Source organism: Bos mutus, chromosome 28, assembly GCF_027580195.1.
Source record: "Bos mutus isolate GX-2022 chromosome 28, NWIPB_WYAK_1.1, whole genome shotgun sequence".
NCBI lineage: Eukaryota > Metazoa > Chordata > Mammalia > Artiodactyla > Bovidae > Bos > Bos mutus.
The window spans coordinates 33,185,925-33,211,372 of NC_091644.1; the positions used below are offsets into that span (position 1 = coordinate 33,185,925).

General features: G+C 38.0%; 1 protein-coding gene across 2 annotated transcripts in view; it reads right to left on the bottom strand.

Moving 5' to 3' along the window:
• The window catches only part of CHRM3 (cholinergic receptor muscarinic 3), a 554,785-nt gene that overhangs the window by 249,587 nt on the left and 279,750 nt on the right, over window positions 1–25,448 (bottom strand). For both annotated transcript variants that reach the window (XM_070364602.1, XM_070364603.1), the window contains one exon: window positions 11,462–11,564. In XM_070364602.1, the coding sequence (XP_070220703.1) occupies window positions 11,462–11,559 (98 nt within the window). In that variant the 5' untranslated portion in view covers window positions 11,560–11,564. The remainder of the gene's footprint in view (window positions 1–11,461; window positions 11,565–25,448) is intronic.

Genomic DNA, 25,448 nt, shown 5'->3' on the forward strand with positions numbered 1-25,448 from the left:
TTAATTAACTGTCAAAAACATGAGAGTAAATAAGATTTCAGGGCAAGATTAACTGTCCTAAGAACACACAATGACTTAAACGACTTTAGAGGTGTCTGTGTTATTGCAACTTATTATGCTCAGTGAGTATCATTCCTTTTTCACCTTGTAACACAAATCCCTCAGAATACCATCAATACTTTGCTACCTGAATTTTAGTTATATACTATGTATAAATCAAAACCAATAAATATCTACAAGTCATGACTTTCTATTAATTTAGTACACATGAGTAGTTTTATATTATTTTAGTGAAAGAATCTTATGAAAAGGAATTAATATTTTTTAAATATTGAGAAAACAAAGATCGCTTGTTGATAAAAAAAAAAAAACTAAGAGAAGACTTAAAGTAACTGCAGAATTTTAAACCAAATGTAGAAAAGACTACAGTAAGGCAGACCTCTAAGACAAAACACACTGGAAGACATACCTTCTTTCCAAATTGTAGTGGCAAAATAAGAAAAATAACAGCTTTTTAAAATTAAAAACATATAAATTAAAAATTAATTCTCAGCTTTTTGAGTTCATCTATTTACTTATTCAGTAATTAAACAAAGGTGTATTAAGTGTCTACTCGAGGTCCCCTCTTAAGTATTGGCAGCATAAAAACAAATATTATAAGATTCTTGCCCATGGGGTGTGTAAACAACACAGGCTCAGCAAAAAGACTATCATGTGCTGCACTAGTGTGGCTCACTCTTCACGCACTCATCTATGACTTTAGTTCTCCACAGGAATTCTTAAAACTCACTTACTCATTGTTTCTGGAATGCTTACTATGTGTCAGAATGTGGAGTATGTAAAGATGAGTCAGGGCTCCTGTTGGCCTGTAGGTGGGGAGCCCTCACTCTGGCATATCAAAGCTGTGTGACCTGGAGTTAGACATTTCACAGTCTCTGGGGACATCGCTTTTTTCATTTTTCCATTTTATGTCCCTTTCTTTGACGTAAATTTGAACCTCACCACTAACCTTGGTGAGGTCTGAATTAAAATCACCATTCTCCAAACTCTTACCATACCCAGGCATTCCTCTTATATCTCATTGAATCCTTTCAACAGAGTCTGTTCATAAAGTGGGCCTGATGACCCTTATTGGGAGAATGAATGGAAAAGCAGAGGCTAAAATAATTCAAGAGACAGGGAAACACAATTTATAGGTTTTAATCCAGGTCTTGAATCCAGAGCTGCTGAGTGCAAAACTGATGCTTACATCAACTATACTACTTACTACGTGGAAGTACTGCTAAACCATAGATACACCAACACAGAACACTATAGTCTTAAAGGATAATCTTCTAATTCAAAGAGACAGCAAATAAAACATTTAATATTGCCCTGAGAATGGAGTTTCAATAAAATTGAAAAAAAGGTCTTTGGATCTTTGTATGGTAAAATATTTGAGGGAAAAACCCAAGACAATGTGTTTGAGTTAACGGGATATATACATATATACACACTGAGTTATACACTAATTATATAATTATTACTTACCAGTTATACTAGTTCCTTCTGCAAATAGCTCCTTGAAAAAGCATTGCAATATATATTTTTTTTAAAAAGTAAAAGAAGGCATAAAAACATTTTATTTTTTATCAGACTGACAACCACTTTAGAAGCAGAGAATTTACGGATTACTGTAAAGCACTAAGTATGGCCTGATGCACTAACAGTAGTATGTGATGGTGGTAAGAATATAAGGTGGCGCTAGTAGTAAAGAACCCGTCTGCCAACGCAGGAGACATGAAGAGACACACGTCTGATCCCAGGGTCGAAAAGACCCGCTGGAGGAGGGCATGGCAACCCACTCCAGTATTCTTCCCTGGAGAATCCCATGGACAGAGGAGCCTGGCGTGCTACGGTCCACAGAGTCACAAAGAGTCAAACACGACTGAAGTGATTTAGCATGCATGTATTTATAATTCTTGAGTGCAACTGATTAAAAGAGGCCACATTTACATTACTAAAGACAGGTTTTTATAACTTTGTGATATGAAGACCACAGATTTGTTTCCTGTTTCGTACTAAACAGTTTGAAACTTAGAATGGATTTAACTACGTAGTGAAATGCTTTTTTAAAGTATATCTATATTAAGTATCAATATGCTCTAATTTACTTATAAAGATGATGTTCTGATATTACCACATGATGTTATTGTTCTGGAATATTCCCTCTAATAAACAATACTGATGAATAACCTCTGAACCCAGCATCAGGGGTACAGAGGTAACATTAGCTTCCATTAAAAAATTATTAACAAATAAAGTCAGAGATCAAATATAAAACATGTAGATACTTTCTTAGCAAAAGCAAACCAATTATTTATTCTAGGGCATTAGAAAACACATTTCACAACTCATTAATTTTCCTCCAAATTACTATAATTATTAAAATGCAGTATTAGTAAAAAAAAAAATCCAAAATAATGTTCCAGGTAACCCAGCACATATTAGGCAATCAATATAAATTTATTTAATGAGTGGACAATATTTGACCTTAAGTGATAGCTTTTTTTCTTAACACTTTAAAATGTTCCAAGTTCCTATATTAATAAGTAAATGGAATGTGAATGAGACTACATCTTTTAAAAGTATTAAAGTTTTTGGAGTCACGTTCTGAAACACTACATTTTCCTCTATTTGGACTTTTTCCCAACTAAAAAAGGGTGAGAGTGTGAAAGCTTAAGTTAATGAAACTCATCCCTAATCTTTTTGGATGCTCCAGAATACTGGGCAAATTAATTTATTGCATCATTTCCCTAGCTGCTAGGGAATGATAAATCAGGAGGGATTCATGGATCACTTAGTATTTATTCAATATACAATAAAGCATTTGTTTAGTGACTCTTTGTACTGCCACTAGGAAATACTATGATGAATATGATGTTGGTGCCAGTACTCAAAGAATTCAGTCTTAGGGGAAAACAATCAAGAAAATCAATAAGTTGCAATACAGAGCTATAAGTGCTGGGCAACCATGAAGCTAGCAGGGGTCGGGGGAAGACCATGGTGAACTTTGCCTGGGGAGAAGATGAGCAGAGCACGGGGAAAGCATCAATGAACCATGGAGATTTCATTCGGATCTTGAAAATGAATACACATTTGGCAGGAAAGGGGGTTCAGTGTACTCCAGGCAGAATGATGAGTAGATGCAAGCAATTTCCTCTATAATTTTCAGGAAACAATCAGTGGAGTGCGGAGTATATACAGGAGTCATGGAAGAGAGTAGTCTATATGACTTTTCATAGAAACTCAGCTGTGAAACCAGTTGAGTTCCCTCCTCTGTTATGAACACCAAACACAGTCTCAGACATTGCCCAATATCCTCCTAGGGAACAAAATCATTCTGATTGAGAAGCACTGGTTAGGAGGAAAAGGATTATGCTTTAAGAAAGAAAAAGTTCTGGTATCACAGTTTACCCTTCTTATTAGTAAGCAGATAGGAATGATTCATGACATTATTTTTCTCTAACACATTTTTCTTTGTTATATGTAAAGAAAGGCTATTACTTATCTCACAGGGCAACTTTGAAGATTAAATAAGATATTCTGAAGAGATGATATGTGTTAGGGGACTCAAAGAGGGACTGGCCCATGACAGTGCCTTGTAAAATGTGAGATGGGTCAGCAGATTAAAGGGGAGACTCAACTGTGTCAATTGCTTTGCAGTGTACAGATAATCAGATTAGTTTGAAACAGTTTTTGTTAGTTGAAAAATGTCCCAGAAAGATAGCTTTCAGCACCAACAGGATCGTGTTTTGTTCACAACTCTGAGACAGGCTCTCAAACTTTTTTAAATCTTTTTTTTTCTAAATAGGAACTAAATGTATTACAACCAGAAGTTAATTCAGAATACCCTCAAAGTCATAAGTAACTCATGGAAGTATAACATAAGTTGAGATTTTGGCCACTCATTACTTGGTTCTATTTGCCATTTTTTTTTTTTACTGCTGTGTGTAGTTTATAATGCAGTATTTGGAAATAAGCTATATGTTAATATAATTATATAAGTCATTTACCAGGAAGATAGAGCTTTATTTTTTAAATGACATTTTAAAATACATCTATATCTGCTGGTTTTTCAAACTGAAAATGTCTTCAATCTTTTAAGGTCAGAATTCATGGTACTAGGCATTCTTAACTCCCTTTATACTATAGAATGTTGCTTGCAAAATATGACTCCTTTTTCTTTTTATTTTTTTAAATTCAAATTTATTTATTTTTATTAGAGGCTAATTACTTTACAATATTGTATTGGTTTTGCCATACATCAACATGAATCTGCCACGGCTGTACACGTGTTCCCAATCCTGAACTCCCCTCCCACCTCCCTCCCCATACCATCCCTCTGGGTCATCCCAGTGCACCAGCCCCAAGCTTCCTGTATCCTGCATCGAACCTGGACTGGCGATTCATTTCTTATATGGTATTATACATGTTTCAACGCCATTCTCCCAAATCATGGCCCCCACCCCCACCCCATCACAGAGTCCAAAAGGCTGTTCTATACATCTGTGTCTCTTTTGCTGTCTCGCATACAGGGTTATCATTACCATCTTTCTAAATTCCATATATATGTGTTAGTATACTGTATTGGTGTTTTTCTTTCTGGCTTACTTCACACTGTATAATAGGCTCCAGTTTCATCCACCTCATTAGAACTGATTCAAATTGTGTGCCATGCTTTTAGAAGATTAATCACAACAATTTTTATATTGCAAAGGATTTGATAGAAGATTTAAAATGGGGTAGATTTCAAGAATAGGATAACGATATAAAGCTTGTGTCATGAATCCACAAAGTTGCTATCTCCGAAAATAAGCATCATGTAAATGGCAACCCACTCCGGTATTCTTGCCTGGAGTACGCCATGGACAGAGAAGCCTAGTGGGCTACAGTCCATGGGGTCACAAGAGAGTCAGACACGACTGAGTGACTAACACACTTATCCTCTTAGTTCAATGGTCTCAAAGAAAATATAGACTTATTTTTCCCCCAAAGCTCAAAGAGTAAGAAATTAAAGATACACCTATAAAGTAGTAGCTAATATCATAAATAAAAACAGTGTAGGCAAACACATAATTTTATGCCAAAGGAAAAAACTACCAAAATTTAAATCAATAAAATCTTCTCAACTTTTATGAGACCCTAGTCAACAATTTTGCAACTATAGCTTCTACTTGATTTCATAAAACAGCATTTAAAATTTAGTGTTGATAGTGGTAAAGAACAAAAACCAAAATCAAGATCTCTGAGCACGCTGAGGTTCAAAGGCCAATGGAATTCACCATATAAATTCAGACGTCAATGGTTTTGTTTCAATCGTCCGTGAAGCACAACCATAAATATAAATAAAAAGAGGCTGCTGATAAATACACATAGTTCAGGACAGCTGTATCTCATTCCTGCATCCATGATCCTCAAATATGAGTCCAATGGTCCCATAGTATGATAAGTACTCTTTTCCCTTCCATTCCTGTCAGGTATGTAATTTCTCTTTTTACAGAATGAGTATTTTAATGTTAGGCAAATATATCTTTTTTCAGATAATTGTTCAACAAAATTTGGCTTTAGCCCCTAGTAAACCTAGAGTCAAGTCTGATGATCATCACAGCAACTGTTGGTCTGCCTAATTGTGATTGATATTTTTTTCTCTTGATTCTGTGGTTTTATTTCTATTTGTTGTTTCTTAATTTTCTGTTTCATTGATAATTATTCTGCCTTAATTTTCTATTTCATTCATCTTTTTATAATCTATCTAAAGTATTTTAATGTATAAAAAAGCAGAGTACAGATACATTAATCAGATTAATCACAAACAAGTGAATAGTGGAGAATGAAAATGTTTAAAGGAAAACAACTAATAATATAAAGAAAGACATGTTTGAACATTAAAGTGGCTAACTTAAATATGGGGATGTTTCCAATTTCAGAATACTTATAATCAAAGTTATCATTGATCATATTATTAATATTCAGATAAAGTAAAATAATGTAATATCTCTCCAATATGGGAATATAATTGAAGGATCCTAAATGTATGAAATTACTTATCCTTGAGGCACAGTATGTTGTGATATTAAGAAAACAACTTAATTTCAAAGTGAAATTTCATATCCTTCTGAGATAAATAATTTTATGTATGAAGGGCTTATATTACTGTTGGCTAATATGATCATCACATCCATTTGCACTATCTAATCATTTTCTAAAATGCAAAAGTGAAGCAATGTAAAGCATATGGACTTTAACTGGGTTTGAGCTTTGCCAAGAAAAGTCAAAGATTGAATAGATAAGTAGATGGAGGCATAGGAATGATTCAAGCACTTCCTAAAGAGTTTGCTTGGGCAGTATATTGCATGATCAGACAACATTAGACTCTGTTCAGTTATAAGTGCAGCTGTTTCTGTACTAGATTAGTATTTATTGAGATACTGTAGTATTTTACTCTTAATGTCCCACATGCCCCTAGCAAAGTTTTTAAAGATAAGGTACCTGAACCAGGAGTCTTTAGACTAGAACATCCTCTTAACATGGCAGTTAAAAAAGATTTTAAAGATGAAAACTTCAGTGAAGGAGAAAGGGAAGTGAACAGCCATGCCTTAATGAAATCAGGATGAGCTGCTCACCAAAATATTAGATTTGCTGGCCCTTTGACTTTGTCCAAATCCTTTAAAAATGATGGCCATCTCTCTCTGCTTCCACAGAGCATACCAGATATAATATCAGCTCTGGTGAATTACCATTTTTATTTGTCATTATTTTATATATCTAGTTCACTGGCTAAGTTAGTTCCTAGCTTCAGTACAATTTCATCTGCTTGTATCTAAAATTAAAACACATTTGCATTATTCATCGTTCATTTCACAAACATTTACTAAAGTCTAATATGGTTCAAGCATGCAGGATCCTGGAAGAATATATCTTTTGTTCCAAAATGTTCATTCTCAAAAGTCAACACAAAGTGCTAGAGGAATGATAGGAATAAGAAAAAGTCTGATATAATAGTAAATATCTGTGACAAACATGCATATTTTTGAAGCCATTTGATGTATACATATAACATAATAAATGTCTTCACAATCAATTCAGCATCCATATTGTTCCTAACTTAAAATAAATAGAGGATACATTTACCTGTTACTTTAGATTTTTAAAAATGAATCCTAATTAGTTTAGGGAACTTCTCTGATTAAAGTGAATTAATGGCAAGTGAAAAATAATGGTAGAAATACAACGTGAGCTATGCTTAACCCAGGGTTCATTTCAGACACTATTAATTTCCTTCTCATTAGCTGTTTCATGTGGTGACAATACGATAGATTTTAATCTTCCTCTGTCCATATCCCAGGCACTCAGTGATACAAAGAATTTAGAAAAATGGATTTATCTTATTGGAAAAGCTTTGCATGTCCTAATGTCTAGTCAAGGCTATGGTTTTTCCAGTAGTCATGTATGGATGTGAGAGTTGGGCTGTGAAGAAAGCTGAGCACCGAAGAATTGATGCTTTTGAACTGTGGTGTTGGAGAAGACTCTTGAGAGTCCCTTGGACTGCAAGGAGATACAACCAGTCCATTCTAAAGGAGATCAGTCCTGGGTGCTCTTTGGAAAGAATGATGCTAAAGCTGAAACTCCAGTACTTTGGCCACCTCATGCGAAGAGTTGACTCATTGGAAAAGACTCTGATGCTGGGAGGGATTGGGGGCAGGAGGAGAAGGGGATGACAGAGGATGGGATGGTTGGATGGCATCACTGACTTGATGGACGTGAGTTTGAGTGAACTCCAGGAGTTGGTGATGGACAGGGAGGCCTACAGTGCTGCAATTCATGGGGTCGCAAAGAGTTGGACACGACTGAGCGACTGAACTGAACTGAACTGAATGTAAAATCTTAAAACATAATGGTCATCACTGCCTGAATCCTTTCAAATGATTTCTAAAATGGCATGAAAAGAATCTATGGCCTTATTATAAACCTACTCACCACAAAGAAAAATTATACACATGGCCAGTTCATCTTGATTTCCAAAGGAAAAACAAAGGCATCTCATTAACAGACACTACCCTGTATTTGGGGCTTCCCTGATGGCTCAGACAGTAAAGAACCTCCCTGCGATGCAGGAGGCCTAGGTTCAGTCCCTGGGTCAGGAAGATCCCCTGGAGAAGGGGATGGTTGCCCACTCCAATTCTGTGGACAGAGGAATTTAACTCTAGGGATGCTCAGTGAGTATGTGCTTGTGCCTCTCTCTGTATTTTGTTTTCCACTTGTCCTCCAAAATAAACATTTAGGAAAGAAGTAAAAATGTCAATTGTTTCTTTAGATGTAAGACAGCTCTGCCCAGGCATATTATCTGGGTAAGCTAGGACCCTAAGGTAAAGTGGATAACTGTGTCTCAGGCATTAATTCAACTCCTCAGGTTATAACATCTTTATTGGTCTCCATTACCTGAACGTCATAGGCACATTTTTGTCTTAACACAACTCCTTGAACTTTTTATAATGTCAGTAGTGAAGCAGTGATGGTTTTATACTGAAGAAAATAATTGTCACCTGTATGAAATAAAACTTGATTACAGTGAGCACAAGGGGTGCTGACATGGACACACGTTCCACTCAGCTTCAAAGCTGCTGCTGCTGCTGCTAAGTCACTTCAGTCGTGTCCGACTCTGTGTGACCCCATAGACGTCAGCCCACCAGGCTCTCCTGCCCCTGGGATTCTCCAGGCAAGAACACTTTGTACTTATTGATTTATTTTTGAACTCTGAGTAAAATAACATCATTATATGTCTGAAGATGTCTTTTATGAAAATTTTCTGATGCCACCTTATCTTCTTCCCTTGCAATGGGAAGCATGTCATCTCAGTTATGGGGTGGGTGGAGGCTAAAGCAAAGACTCCAGTAACTACCTCTATGGCCCACACCACCACTACACAGTCATTTTGAAAAAGAAAAGTCTCCACTGCAGCTCAACTAAATAACTGGATTTATGTTATTTGTTGGTGACAACGAGGAACTGTGTGTCAGAGCGGCAAGAGAGACGATTCTATGTATAACTTCTAACCCTGACAAATGCACACCCCTAGTTCAGTTAGTCCACCTAAAAATTTACCAGCATCAACTTACTTTGCTGGGTGGATCATGCAACTAGGAAGAAGTGACATTTAATAAACACTGGTGGCTGTGTGCTAACATTAATCTTACAATAATGTCACTGCCAGGTTATAACCCCCTTTGCTCCTGACAGCAGTGTGACATCAGGACACTGACTGGGTGGCAATTTGTAGAAGTCAGGGATGCTTTTGGCCCATGGGTCACTGTCTGTAGGAGTAGGCAGGCAGAAGATACTGTCAGATTAGGCAATAGGCCTCATGTGGGCCTCCCCCATTTGCTTCTGATATTTAATGCTCCAGTGACTTCAACAAAGCCTCAACTCAGATTCTTCATTCAACCAAGGTATCAATGATCGTCATCAGCTGTTATCATTATTGTTATTATTATTGAAGAGGTTCAAGCATGCATTAACTAGGTATGTTCAATTCTGAAACAGTGACTCTGGCTGTTGGGTAGGGATGGAACTGAACAAAGACGAGAACAGAAATGAGAAGGGGATTTAGCGATGATGGTACAAAACTGTTAAGACCAGAAAGTGGTGAGTATGACCTGGACTCAGGGTATGGCCCTTGCCATATAGGGACAGAGGAAGATGTTAGGGCAGCGGTTCTAAACCTCGGTTGCATATAAGAATCATCTGAAGAACTTTCTACAGTTTTGAAGCCCAGCTCTACACTCAGAACTACTGGCTTAATTTTCTGAGTACAGCCTGAGTACCCAGGAAATTGTCTTTTCACAGTGAGGCTGAGAACCACTGGGTGGTCACAGCAAGGCTTTGGAGGACTTGATGAGTTAGATGTGGAGAGGTTAAGATGAGGGAGGTAATTTGTATGACAGCTAGAATTGGGGCACAAGCAACTAATTTAATTCATTTCCAGAGATGGGAAGCCCAGATTTTTATGTGAACTCTTCTGATTTTTTGATTTGACATTTTTTTAAACACATGTATTGATATATTAATTTTGTGTTAAGCAAAAAAAAAAAAAAAAACCCTATACAATAAACAACCTAAGAAAGCTGGAACATGCAGGTGACTAGTTGCAACTTCTGCCTTAAATCAAGAAGGTTAAACTCTAATTATAGATTTAAGACTTTCAGAGAATGTAGAAGATAAATTCTCTAGAGACTCAGGGAAACACATTGATTAATTACTTGATACCTTATTAAGAATAAAGGTGACCTAGAGTATTTGGTACATGGCAACTGTGAATTTATTTTCTCCCTCCTTACCTCTCTTCCTCCCTCCTTCTCTCTCTCTCCCTCCCTCTTTCTAAGGAAGCAAAACATTTTTTTTCAAGGTCATGGGTTAGGAGTACAGCATAACATTTTTTCCCCCAAGGTCATAGGTTATATTTAATTAAGTCTCAAGGCTATGCTACTTCCCAAATGTGGTTTTCAGCAGACATTTTGGGAAGGAGGATTGAGCAGGGCAGCTTTACTTTTTTTGAAAATACAATTTATATAGGCTGGACTCTTTTCTAAATACAAACCAAAATTTCAAAAAGTCTACAATAGTCCCAAAAATATTTTGAAAATTGAATACAACAAAGCAATGAATCTTATAATCAAGTATCTCTTAGAGTTAACATACCACTCCCCGCCCCACTGCCCCCCTCAAACACACACACAGAGCACTCATCAAAGTAGTCTGAACTGAATAAATCAGTAGCTACACAGCTTATATCTCATGAGAATCTAATTTCAGAATATCCCCTTCAAGATAACTCATAAAACAATAACACCTTCAAATACTGTATTTTTTTTTTTTGTCATATTTATGTCATTTTACACTATGGGAATACTTGTCTCAAAAACTAAGAGGATCAAATAATCATTAATTAATTCCAATGTGCAGTCATTTAGTTTAAAATTTGGTACTTAGGTTTGTCTAAGACTGGACTATTTTGGAAAAAAAAGTTACATCTTTCTGTTAGATGTTAGACTTTTGTATACTATATTTATAAACATACCAGGGGATCTGTCATATTTTGTATACTTGAGTTCCAAAGATTTATATATTAAATTCCATTATTTTCAGAGCCATATGAGCATGGAATTTCCATTCTCTACTGGCATGAATGTATTCTTAATTTTTATTAATCACACAACAAAGGAAATAAAGGGTGTTGAGGAGTCTTGTATGTCATATTATAAACACATGCTCTAAGCAGAAAAGACAAAGATCATCTGTAACACATGAAGTTTATTCTTCAGAACAAATTCCACTCTTAATCAACAACAAGAAAAGCAGAAATGGATATAGCATCCATGGCTATTCAAAGGATGAGAAAGCAAACACTGGAAGTCTTACATACCTATTCCAGGTAGGATCCTCAAACCAGTCCAATGTATCAAAGACTGTGCTGTGTGCTGAACCTTCCTTGTAGAAAGAAACCAGATGCCATGTCACCATGAAAGCTGAAAACCAGAGAAAGGAGGAGTAATCAGATCTAAAACAAGATAATAAAAGCAGGAAACTTGGGATCACTGAATTGTGAGATGGCATTTTAACAAAATCACAGGTTTCATAAATGGAGATTTATTCCAGTATTTCCCCAAATGAATTTCAGCAAGAAACCTTTTCATCCCACAATACCTGTTAGCATCCTGCCACAGGAGGGATCCACAGCAGTTACTGGGGAAACGACTTGTGCAACGTACTTCTCTACAAGTGACACATCTCGTATACTGTCATGTGGTCACATGTTCTCAGTGTGAAACTTTCAATAATTAGGAGTACTTTATAAGCTTCCCCATTAAAATATGCACATCAGGTGCCTATATTTATATCACATACAGAAAGCTTGAGTGTTGTTTCTTTCACAAGTTTCATAGCAAATTAGTGAAGAATCATGAACCTGACTAGTACAATTTCTTTCATGGCGGTGAGTATCTGACATTCACTCATCATTCTGATCAAAATTTACCAAGTAAATAACAAGAACCAGATACTGGGTTGAGAAAATGAATAAGATTTGGTCCTGCCCTCAAAAACCCAAGTCCACTCAAGTAGGAAAGGCCACACTTGGACCCACAGCAACCCTGAGGATGAAGTCATCGTGTTCACGGTGCAGACAGGACCCACGGGTGTCACACAAAGCAGAGGGTCCGTAAGCTAAGCCTCGAATGGTGAGTAGGAGGGGAACAGACAGACAAAGGGAGATGGAGGTGAGGTGGAGGAAGAAGGGGGGTGAGGAGGGTGTGATTCAGGCAGCATGTTCAAACACAGGAAGCTGTGAGGGAGAATGGCATGTTCTGAAAGCTGCCTTATATCGGGTCTACAATAATGTGAGGGAACAGAACATGCACAAAGGAAGTGGCAGAACACCCTTTTACAGATTTAAATAACCATAAATCAGCCCAACAGTACAAACACAAGCACCCACCCAAATAACTGCATACAATTGGAAACTATCCCCTAACTCCTATACACATGTCATCTCATCCTGGACTCACAAGGTTGAGGGGCCCACCCAAGACCAGAAAGTGATTTGTATAAATAAGTTCACTTTTTTAGATTCTGAATGTAAGTGATATCATATGATATTTGTCTTTCTCTGTCTGACTTACTTTACTTAATATGACAATTTCTGGGTCCACCCATTGCTGCAAATGGCACTATTTCATTATTTTTAATGACTAAGTAATACTGTTGGTGTTTAGATGCTAAGTCGTTTCTGACTCTTTTGCGACCCCATGGACTGTAGCCTACCAGGCTCCTCTGTCCATGAGATTTCCAGGCAAGAATATTTGGGTTGTCATTTCCTTCTCCAGGGGATCTTCCCAACCCAGGGGTCAAACTTGCCTCTCCTGCACTGGCAGGCAGGTTCTTCATCACTGAGCCATCAGGAAAGCCCATGACTGATATACTTTTTACAAAACAGAAATAAGACTCATAGACATAGGCAACAAACTTATGGCTACCAAAAAGGAATAAGGGGGAGGGATAAATTGGGAATTTGCAATTAACAGATATGAACTACTATATCAATTAGATAAACAAGGACCTACTGTGTAGCACAGGGAACTTTACTCAGTACTTTGTAATAACCTATAATGGAAAAGAATCTGAAAAATTTCATATATGTTATATATATATAATGTGTGTATACACATATATATGTAAATAAAACATAATCACTGCTATACACTGAATCATTGCAAATCAACTATATTCAACACAAAATAATAATAAAAGAAACTAAAAGAAAACTTCATATAATTGGGGAAAAATTGATTCACATAGACAAGTCTAGTCCCCACTCTGTGCAGGGAGAGGGGTGTGTGTAGCATGTGGTATGACACCTTCTTTCATGACGTATGTTTCCTGATTGCACTGCAGTTCAGACTCCAGGCACAACCAAAGTTCTTCCACCGTCACCTTTTCTGTTTCAAGTTTTAGGAAAGCAAGCATGGGGTAGAGAGATTATGATTAGTTCATGTGTTTTCACCCCCTGGGTTTTGATATGTTTAAAGAAGACTTCTTGGTGCAGCCATATTGAAGGCAGGACTGGTGACTGGGTACTGGTGACTGTGTAGCGTCCAGTAACCATGGAGAATCTGGTGGTTGTCTACATTCGGCTCTGATCCTCAGATGCCCTCTGTGTAACTGTTACATATGAGCCTTGCTCAGGCCTCCTGGGTTTTGCTTCTGACTTCATCAGCACTTTAATAACTTTGCTGATGTAGTGTGTGGATAAAAGGGCTTTGCACTGTGGTCAGAGGTTGAATTAGTGTATCTATTCAGAGAGGAAGAGAGGCCAGCACTCATTTGTAACATGTGAAAATGGGGAGAGCCAGCATGGAGATGGGGGAAATGCAGGTTTATTAATATAAAAATGGAGAAACCTTGTCTATGACACATAGCTTATGTAAGAGAAAAATCTAAAGAGGGCCTGTGATGTTCTCCAAGGGACAAGAAATATAGTTGCTGAGGTTGGAGAGACTGGAGAGGAATTTTTTCCTTCCTCTTCTTCCTCCTCCTCCCACTTTTCCTCTTCTAAACTCCTAAAGTGAAACTGCTTAGAATACATCTTATTCAGTTCAATTTCTCATCATGAGAGTGAGACTGGAAAATCTTGTGGTAGCCCCCAAATCTCCTTGCCCTCATGAAATAGGATATAAGCTTTTATTTTCAATGCTTTTCAATGCTTTTATTTTCAATGCTTCCAATTGAGACGTTGTATGCCTGTTATAGGCTTCCTGAGACCTTATAACATATTAGGAATTATTTTAGCTTCAAAGAAGCGTGGTTGCTTAAAAAGGCAGATTCTGCTACAGAGGCTTTCAAGATAGAAACCAATTCCAGGCAACAGATGAGCAATAATGCCTAGAAAATGGACAAACATTAGATGTAAGACAGACAAAATCCAAGTGACAGTACCATCCAGATATGCAACTTGCAGCAATGCTCTTGTGTTGCAGTTGCTTGACAAACCACACTTGTTATCACAGAAGTAAGCTTGTTCTTGGGTACTGGCAGCAGAGAGCAGATGAAGCAGAAACATTACCCAAAACCAAAACAAAGAAGCAAATAAACAAATCAAAATATCTCCGAGCAACCTAAAGGAAGAAAACCTGGAAAAGTCATATAAAGAGAAACTGAACTATACACAAACTTCTAAAATGAGTAATTTATGGAACAATTTTATTCTGAGTGTATTTCTGACTTGTTTGTATGGACACTTAAGAAATTCAAGGGGTCTGATAGATTTGACCTCCATGATTTGTGGTATAATTCAGCACTTGCTGGCATGGTAGAGACTGGTTCTCTGCAGAAACCTGACAATTAGCTCCTGTGAACTCTGGAATGAGAAATCAGGTTCTATGAAAATTTGTACAAAAAGAACTTGAATGTATAACCCATTGAAGAAGGAGTCAGGAGCAGGAGGGTTGATGGACGAAATGAGGGAGCCACAGACAGAGGGAAGGAGGATTAATAATTTCCTTTGTGGCATGAACACATGAGGCATTGATGAATTCATCCAATCATTTCAATAGCTTTGTAAAGAAAATATCACTGTCAGTAGTTTGCAAATAGAGAAATTATAATTTTTTGATAGGCTAACTCACTTAATACACAATAAGAAGTGGCCTTCTATTGCATTAACTAGATTGCATTAACTACAATTATAAATAACACAATGCAGCTGAGATTATTGGGAAAACAATTGATAGACTCACATATTTCAGTTGTATTATACGTATGTAGAGCCACTGAATCACTGCCTCACCTATACCTATATTTAGAGTCCTTAAATATATTCATATCTTTGGACCTAGTAATCCACTCACAAATTATCCCAAGCAAACAATTCAAAATCAGGAAAATGTCACTGCAGCATTATTCATAATAGTGAGTAATAGAAACTATTTGTGTATCCCACAGCAGGGCATCTAAGAAAATATGGGCATATTAACTCCATAGTATATTAAGTTGCCATTAAAGTAACAATTAAATCACAATACAGAGAGAAAGTGGTATATCAAATTGTATGTTCTGATTATAAATAGGTACAAAATATACATGTGAATAAATATTAGCCACAGGACCAGAATAAAGAAAATTGTGGTACTAGGGTAGAGTAGTTATGAATGCATTAAAAAATCTTAACACCATTCTCATAACATATTTTAAAGCTTTACTCATTTGAAATACCCACTCAATAGAAATACAGACTCACAAACACGATATATTTAGAATATGCATTTACAAGGTTAAGTGGTTTCCAGCACACACAATATTATTTTGTTACATTGTTAACTATTTGATAGTGGAGAAAAGAGTTTGGAGATCAAGATATACTTAGGATGACGCTGAGATAAAATACATATATATTTTAACAGAAGGTAGAATTCAGTTTCTTATAATGATGGTCCATGGAGAAACTAGGTAAGATTACAAAAACAAGAAGACTTGTTAACATGATCACTAATGTACATGATTTTAAACAGATCTATGATCAACAGTCTTTTCCCATTATACCATAGCTTTCATCTTCTTACATTCCCTCTGTCCCATTTCCTAATATAAAAAAAAAAGAAAAAGCTAAGGAAAATTGGCCAGCTGCAGAAATCTCCCATTTCTTCATTTTCTGCATTAAGATATCACCCATCTCCCCAACAGGATCTCCTCCACCCCTGGGAAGCCATTTAGCCTTACCAGGGCAGGGAAATGCTTTTGAAGAAGCAACAGCTAATTTTTGCTTGCTGACCTCTATCTAAGAATAAGGGTGAGCCAGCAAGTGTTCATCATTTGTCTCACATGGTATCATACTCATCTCTCTCTAGTCTTGGTCTCACTCCTGGCTTTAGGCAGTACATTTCTAGCATTTGCTGCTCCAAAACATCTCCTACCCTCTAGAAGTAAGATTAAGGGGTAAAAGCTACAGTGCCTATCTCCTGGCTCCTTAACTCTTAGAAAGCAAAAGAACTTCCTACCTTCCTGTGTCTGTAAATCTCACAAATCATTAGAAATTCACAAACCACATTCCCTGCCCCTCCCCTGGCGGCAGTTTATACATTTGTATATAAAGAGAAATGCAAAATTCAATGTAATTCCAGTACCGTTCAATCTCTTTTGGATAAGCCAGCCTATTAGCTTTTCTCTCTCACTCTCTTTTAACATGCACGCGCGTACACACACACACACACACACACACACACAGAAGTGTGGCTTTAATAAATGGAGAAGAGAAGAACACAGTTTGCATTTCCAAACGTGACTTTGTCTATTTCCTTTGACATGTGGGGTAGATCTCCTTATTTTTCTGGGTGCTCCTAACCCTGTTGACATAGTAAAGTTTACCACTGGCATGCATGTCATCTGTTATTTCTTGACCAATTCAAGTTGGGAAGACATTTATGTTTGACTTGACCTCATCTTACCTCCTGCTGACAGTGTACTCGTCTCAGAGGTCTGACCATGATGCACCTTCGGCCTTGGGGTGTTGCAGCCCTTAGATCAGAATCATCTTCTCCTATGGGATGACACCCCAGCCCCAGTGACACATTCTCCAGCTGTTTCAGGGTCCTATCCATGCCACACTAGAACTTTAGTCCAAGGCGTTCCTCCGATTGACCTTGTTACACTGCGAAGTTCACTATGATGCTGGCAAAGGGCTGTGTATGAATTAGCTGCCTGTCTTAGACACACCTCCTTCTCACGAACACAAACCTCATTCTCTGGACTGAAACTCCAAGAGAGAAAGTTGGGAGGCACCTATTAGATTGCGTCACTTTCCTTTCGCAGTCATTCTTATTTTGCAGAATTCCTCGGACTCAGCAAGGGGGCATGTCTTCCTTTTCTTTCTTGGTATCATAATCTCAATATCAGAGAGTGAACCTACATGTAATAAGTTGAAGAGTTTCCCCCTATACAATAGGACTTCAGTTTTTGAGGCTGACCCTTGATAATCTAATCTTTATCAATCTACCCTTGATAAATCTAGAGGATGCTTTCTCAAAAAGTAATTGGGATTTCCTCTCATAACCATGAGGATGGAGTATAACTTACAGCCTAGCACTCTCCTATTTCCCCCCAAACCCTAGAAAACTATAAAAAATAAATGAAGTAACTATTTTGAGGAACTGGAATAGGTAGTACAGGGCTGTGATGACAGAGAAAGGAAACCAATAAGAGAAAAAACCCTATATCTGGATTCTTTGTTTGGGAGAGGTTTCTGGAAAGTGGGCACAGGAAAGGGAAAGTCAAACACATCTTGATTGCCTCATTGAACTGAGGAAGTGGTGATCAATGAGGATTCCAGGAATACAATGCAGAAGATGCTCAACAACATTAGTTACTAGGAAAATATAAATTAAAACCACAATAAGAGGCCACAATACCCCTAAAACAACTGATTACAGAATGTTGGCAAGGATGTGTGGCAACTATAGTGCTCATACACTGCTGGTGGGGATATAAATGATACAACCACTTTTGAAGACAGTTTCACAGTTATTATGTAGGTAAACATATGTTTAATATGCAGGTGAGCAATTTTACTCCTATTTACCCAAGAGAGATAAACATACATGTCTACACAGAAACTTACACATCAATGTTCATAGCAACTTCATTCATAATTGCCTCAAACTGGAAAAAAATGTCCATCAGATGGACTGGAGAAAGCAAAACCTTGATACTGTCAAACAACAGAATTAAAAAATCCAAGAGAAAGGGAAGAATCACTGAAACCATTACAACACCATGTAAAAATATTATGCAGAGCAAAAGGAGCCAGACACAAAAGTGAATATTGAGGAATTTCTTTATTAAAACTCTAGGGAAAAAAAAAAATCTAAGAGTCAGAAAGCAGAACAGTATTTGACTGGGTTTGGGGGTAGGGCAAGGGGGTGTCAGCCGACTAGGAAGGGCAATAGGCGAACTTTGTGTGGTGAGGGAAATGTACCAGGACTTGGTTTAGTGGTAATAACATGGCGGATAAATTTGTTTAACCTCATCCAAACATGTAGTTAAAGTGAGTGCTTGTTATTGTATATACATTATATCTCAATATAATATTGAGATTAAAATGAAATTTTAATTGGTGGCTTATTCTTTTATTAATATCAGAACTGATCTCTTAAAGTATTTTGTCATTAAAAATTTTTTTTAAATAGGACATTAGGCACATTAGGGAATGTGAAGATCTTGCATTTGTTTTAAAATAATCCAGTATTGGGACTTCCCCAGTGGTCCAGTGGCTAAGACACTCCCAATGCAGGCAGGGGGCACAGGTTTGATCCCTGGTCAGGGAACAAAGATCCCACATGCAACAAGTGAGAGTTTGCATGTTGCAACTAAGACCTGGCTCAGCCAAATAAATTAATTTAAAAACAAATCCAGTGTCTTTGGGGAAAAGGTATCCTAGAAAGTAATGCGCTGCCCATGTGCTGCTAATTCCTGAAGGCAGGTGGTGAGCACAGGGGGTTGCTTATGCTTTTCTACTTTTGAATATGTCTGTAATTCTTGAATTTAAAATGTTTTCAACATCTAGTGGATTGCATTTCTTTAAGACATTATTAACATATTAGTTAGCATTAGATGTCTACTTTACTTACTTTCCACATCCTTATCCCCTGATTATGTGTAAAGTCTTTCTGTGTCTTTGTTACGCTTTTCATGTTGTCCTTTACTTTTCTCCCTTCATCTCTTAACCAACAACAACTTACACAGAATCAGCCTGCATGGCACATTTAAGCCAAGACCTGAGTAATCTGAGAGAAAATTAGTTAAACTTCTGAGTCTGGTTCTTCACATTCAACAATCATGAATTTCAATAAGCCTGGCCTGCAGAAGAGAGGCCCCTTCAGGAACAAATGAAACAGCCAGGTATGGAGAAATGCCATTTTGTTAAGAAGTCTGCTTAACAGGATGATTGAAACAAACGGAACAAAGAAACCAATTCAACACAGTGAACACAAAGAGACAGTTCGAAACATTTAAAAGGGAAAGGAAACTGGACTTAATTATTTTCATCCTACCTTTTTTCCCTTTTAAGACATTCAGATTCTTGCTAACTTCAGGGAAAGTTGGCTCCAGGCTCCTAGTCACAGGAGTGGGATTCTGCTCCACAGGTGCTGAGCCTGGTTCTGGCTAACACAGAGTGTGCACAGGCTCCATGCTGACATTATTTTTATGGATTTTATGGATCATTTTATAGATTTTCCAGTGAGAATGAAGCCCAAGATGAAGTCAGTCAAAGTGGAAATTGATTAAGGATGTAGACGGCAGTGTTCAACTATGTAGGCAAGAATGCCCTTTAGAGAAATTAATGTCCCCATCAGTTTCTTAGTGATGCATTAAACGGAATATAGCGCTTTCCCCCTGTTCCTATTATGTCTAGAACTACCCATTCTTTCTATGAATAAGACCCCAAACTGATTTTCTAATGAGCAAGAGTGGACCAAAAACATGTATTAATTACCAACAAAGAACATAAGCTCTGCAATCACACTCTGATGGGATAAATTAGAACTTTGTTCTCCAGAACCCAGCCTATTATGGACAAACTGAGAATTGTTCTTAATGTTAAATTGGAACAATAAGGCATCAGGATAAGAGTACATGCTGTACAGGGTCGATACACAATCCTATTATTATAGAACTCTTATTTTCCTTTAGACACATTCCTTTTTCAAATATATCTTCTTGGGGACTTTTCTGATGGTCCAGTGTTCAGGACCCTGTGCTTTCAATGCAAAGGCACAGGTTCAATCCCAGGTTGGGGAACTAAGACCCCACATGCTGTGTGACTTGATCAAAAAGTAAATATTAAAAAAATAAATAAAGTACATCCTCTTATAAAACGTTTTACCTTAGGAATTAAAGAATAAAAATTTTAAGGAGTCTGACTACAGATAAAGGGACAGAAAAATTCCTAGGACAGAAACACATTACACTCGTTTCTTTACCAAGATGCTTTATATTTAATTATTCCAAAGGAAATGACAGGTAAAGAGCACAATACACAGTATACTAATGCATATATATGATAATCCTGTATGCGAGACAGAAGAAGAGACACAGATGTATAGAACAGTCTTTTGGACTCTGTGGGAGAGGGAGAGGGTGGGATGGTTTGGGAGAATGGCATTGAACCATGTATAATATCATATATGAAACGAATCGCCAGTCCAGGTTTGATGCATGATATAGGATGCTTGGGGCTGGTCCACTCGGATGACCCAGAGGGATGGTATGGGGAGGGAGGTGGGAGGGGGGTTCAGGATGGGGAACATGTACACACCGTGGCGGACTCATGTTGATGTATGGCAAAACCAATATAATATTGTAAAGTAATTAGCCTCCAATTAAAATAAATTTATATTAAAAAATAAATAAAAAAGAAAAAAGAGCACAATACATACACTAGTGTGTTTCTGGGATGTGGAGAAATGTAATTATATTCTTTGCTTGTGGGAAGTTTATGTTATCATTTATGCAAAAAGATAATCATGTCATAAATAAAATGATATAAAGTTTTTATGTATGTATGTATATTATATACATAGTGTGAGTCTATCTATCCATCCATCCATCCATCCATTTATCTAATGTGGTGCTCAAGTTCTTGGCAGTGAGGACCACAGTGCTGTGGGAAATGCATAAATTTATAAAGGATAAATTGAGAAAGAAGGAAATGCTTTGTGAGAGCTAAGCAGATCTCAAAATATGAATACAATTCATAACATAACAGGAGGTAAATGCTTCTGGGATGGGGGACAATAAAAACAAAGGTTAAAAATCGAGATGATCTACTGTGGGACCAAGGGAGAAAAACACTGGGCTAAGTCAGGGGAAATTAGGTTGGAGCCCGATTTGGGAAAGCCTTGAATGCTGGTCCTCAGGAACTTACACTTTATCCTGAGAGCAAGGCAGCCTCAAAAATGTTCTGAATAGAATGTGGACACGATGGAGATGGTTTTTACGTAAAGGAGATATAGAAGTGATGCTGACTAGACAGAGGCCAAGAGACTAAAGAAACAGAGGCTAAATCAAATTTTAAAAGTGTATTGACCTCAGAACTTCCCTGGTGGTCCAGCAGTTAGGACTCTGTGCTCCCAGGGCAGGGGGCACTGGTTCCATCCCTGATTGGGGAACTAAGATCCTTCCCGCCACGTGGTGTGGTCAAAAGCAAATAAATAAAACAAGCCGATGTTTAAAAAACCAAAACAAAACAAAAAACAGTATACTGACCTTAAGTGATGAATAAAGAACACGTCTAAGTAGTAGGAAACTCTTAATAAGATTAAATGCTTAGAGTCTATATACATTGGTAAATTTGGAAGTAATTCAACATGAAACATTGACTGCATATGGCTTTAAGTTGTCTGAGAAAGACAGCATGTTGTATCACAGAACCCTGCTATAAGCATCAGAGCAGGATGAGTTTGGTGTCCACCAGGCCCTGAAAGAAGACACAGAAGAAGTTCATTCATGCTAGATCCTGTGGAGTGGGGTCGGGTTTTGACAGGAAGACACTGAAGACAAGTGGATTCAAGTGAAGAGAAATACAGGAAAACGTTAGAAGCGGCCAGCAGCGGAGAACACATCAGGGGACTCTGCATGTGCCTGTCCCTGCGTTTATAGAAGGTGGCACATGCAGAAGGAGAGAATGACGGAATGTTTCCTTGAGAAAATTACTTTTACCCTTTTGGCTTCAGTTTCTTCATGGGACTGTTGGGGAGCTGCTGACAGAAAATGCCCGCCCTAACCAGGAATGACAATAACCACTTGCCTGAGTTGCCTCACAACAGGAGGTCTAGACAAAAAACTACAGTGCTGCCAATGAAAAATAAGTGGGAGAATGTGAGACTGGCTGAGAGGAGGGAGAACATGCCGGCCCATAATATGTCTGCTAGTCTCCCAGAAGCCTTCACACTGGAATCCATCTTGGCTGAGAGATGTCTGCACCACCAGGAGGGACTCCAGTCAGACTAAATATGAGACAAGCAAGATGATTGGCTAGAGACAACCCGAAACTCACCCCATTACCGTAAAACCTGAGACTGTGAGCAGAGCAGTTCTCCTGAGTCCCCTTATCCTTCTGCTCTCCACCCAGGCATCCCTTCCCAATAAAGTCTCTTGCTTTGTCAGCAAGTGTGTCTCCTTGGACAGTTTATTTCTGAGTGATAGACAGGAGCTTGCTTTTGTGCTGTGGAAGAAGTCCCCCTTCCTGCAATAGAACTTTATACTTTTATAGTTAAAATTCACACTGAAGACCTGTCCCAAAGTTGATGATAAATCACTCTGTAACTGAGAACACTGAAATAGAGAAATTGTGGGGAGCAGTTACTGTGGGAACCATGAGAAAAGGTCTTGACAGCACTTTAGAGATGACTGCAAAGTACCCAGCACAGAACGACAGACAGGATGCTCAGGTGAGGGTGGAATGTAAGGGACACATGCTGAAGAAAATGTGTCACCAGACTTCTGACTGTAAGTGCGTGACTTTGAGCTTTTTGATTGTAGTATAAGTGCCTGGAATCAAGCTTTTGATTGCCAAGGCATCCATTTCAAAGACATCCATCTCAGTAACCATTGCCAGGAGACTTCCCTGCTGGTCCAGTGGCTGAGACTCCATGCTCCCAACACAGGGGGCCTGGGTTTGATCCCCTGTCAGGAAACTAGATCACATATGCTGCAACTAAGACTCAGCAGAGTCAAATAAATATGTAATATTTAAATATATATATATACATTGCCAGCTGTGTGCTTGCTAAGTCACTTCAGCCGTGTTCAAGTCTTTGCAACCTATGGATTCTAGCCCTCCAGGCTCCTCTATCCACAGGACTCTCCAGGTAAGAATACTGGAGTGGGTTGTCATGTTCTTCCCCTCCCTCCAGGGGATCTTCCCGACTCAGGGATTAAACCCGAGTCTCTTACGTCTCCTGCGTTGGTGGGTGGGTTCTTTACTATTAGTATCACCTGGGGGGCCTGTAGCTGTGTGAATAGCTCCTGAAAAAGCAACTAGATAAGAAACTACACTGTCCCACTCATGAAGGATCCCTTCTAGAAAGCACTAGGTGGCAGAGATAACTATAAGCTTGAGTGATCCTGCTTTTCCTTTCCCCATGCTGCATCCTAATTCTGGCTTTTATGCTTTAAATTTGCTAATAAAGAATAAACCTGTGAAACCCTAATCACCCCCGCCCCCCTTGAACCCCATAAGTGTGGAGTCTCAAGTCCGTAATTTTTCTCCCTCTATCTACCCTTGACCTCAGTGTCTGGTTCTCAGGAGTGCCATGTGCCTGCCAGGACCTGTGAGTAATAAATCTATTCTTCAAAGTTTCCTGATGGTTTTTACTAAGATGTATCTTGTGATCATAACAGGAACCACATGGGCTGGTCAAGCAACAACTCTGGGTCCAGTTGGAGTAATGTCTGTGGGGGATCAATATAAGTCCAGACATTCTTAGCCTATCAATTCACTATCAATCACTATAAGTCAGCTGAGACCAAACAAGACAAATCCCCAGAAGACTGGATGGAAAAGTAAAAGGTGATTATTCTCATATTTTTATATGGTCAAGGAATCAGGAGAATAGTATTTCCTTTGAGATAAAAAGGGAAAGGTGTATGTATATTTCAGAAAATACTGTAAATAGATCTGTGTTTCAGAGATGCTGAATTTTGTGTAAGTGGGACTCATTCAGCAATAGAAACAGTAAGTTACATAGAAATTAAGGTTTGGAGAGAATTTAAAGATTAACATATAAAGATGACCTATCTGTGTAACTGCTGGGAGAGGGACTTGAGAAGAAAGATGTAGAAAAGGAAGCTAAGACAGTATAAGAGAGGAGTTGAAGACTCAATTTTAGGGAATAACTATTTCAGGAGGCAGGAGGTAGAAAAAAAGAATCCAGCCAAAACCTAGGAACCAGCAAGAGAGAGCAGAAGAACTCAAGGATGCTGAGATATTGGCAGCAAAAATAAATTTATATTAAAAAAAAATAAATTGCCTCAAATTATAAGATGCTTTCAGGTAGAAAAACTAGGGGAAAAAAAAGCTCAGGTTAGGAAAAAGAAGGGTTCATTGATAACCTTTAAGACCAATGTTTCAGGATAATGAAAGAGAAGGAGATGCTAATGATAGTGAATCAAGGATGAGAGGAGATGACAGGTAAGGGCCGAGATGCTGATGAATCTGACAAAGAAGAGGAAGCAGGAAAACACATGGGAGCTGGAGGAGACAGTGCCAGGCATGCAGCACACAGATGGCACTGGAACCTTTCTGAATGAGTAAAAGGAGACAGGCAGGTGAGCTCAAGAAAATATTTTATTCTTCTTAAGAAAACAAATTTAATTAAAAATTTTTATTGAGGTACAATTAACATATAACATTATATGAGTTTCAAGTGCACAACATACTGATGCAATATATGTAAATACTGCAGAATGACCACACAATACATCCAGTTAACATCTGTCACTATATTTTGTTTTTGGCTGCACCATGAGGCTCCTGGGATCTTAGTTCCTTGACCTGGTTGGACTCAGGCCCTCAGCAGTGAAAACACAAAACCCTAACCGCTGGAATGCCAGGGAAGTACTCCCCCCACCTAATTTTTGTTTCCTGTGGTAAGAAAAAATTAAGTTTTAATGCTTAAAATACTAGGATTAGAAGTCAGGAAATAGACTGAAAGGGCAGATGTCAAAGATCAGAAATAGGATGGGAGTCCAGATGGAAATGTGAATGTCTTAGCTGAAGGGGCATTTCTTCTCCAGAGACAGAGAGAGGGATGAGAAAAGGGGCAGAATAAGGATAGATGTGTTGGGCTCTAGGTTTCTCAAAG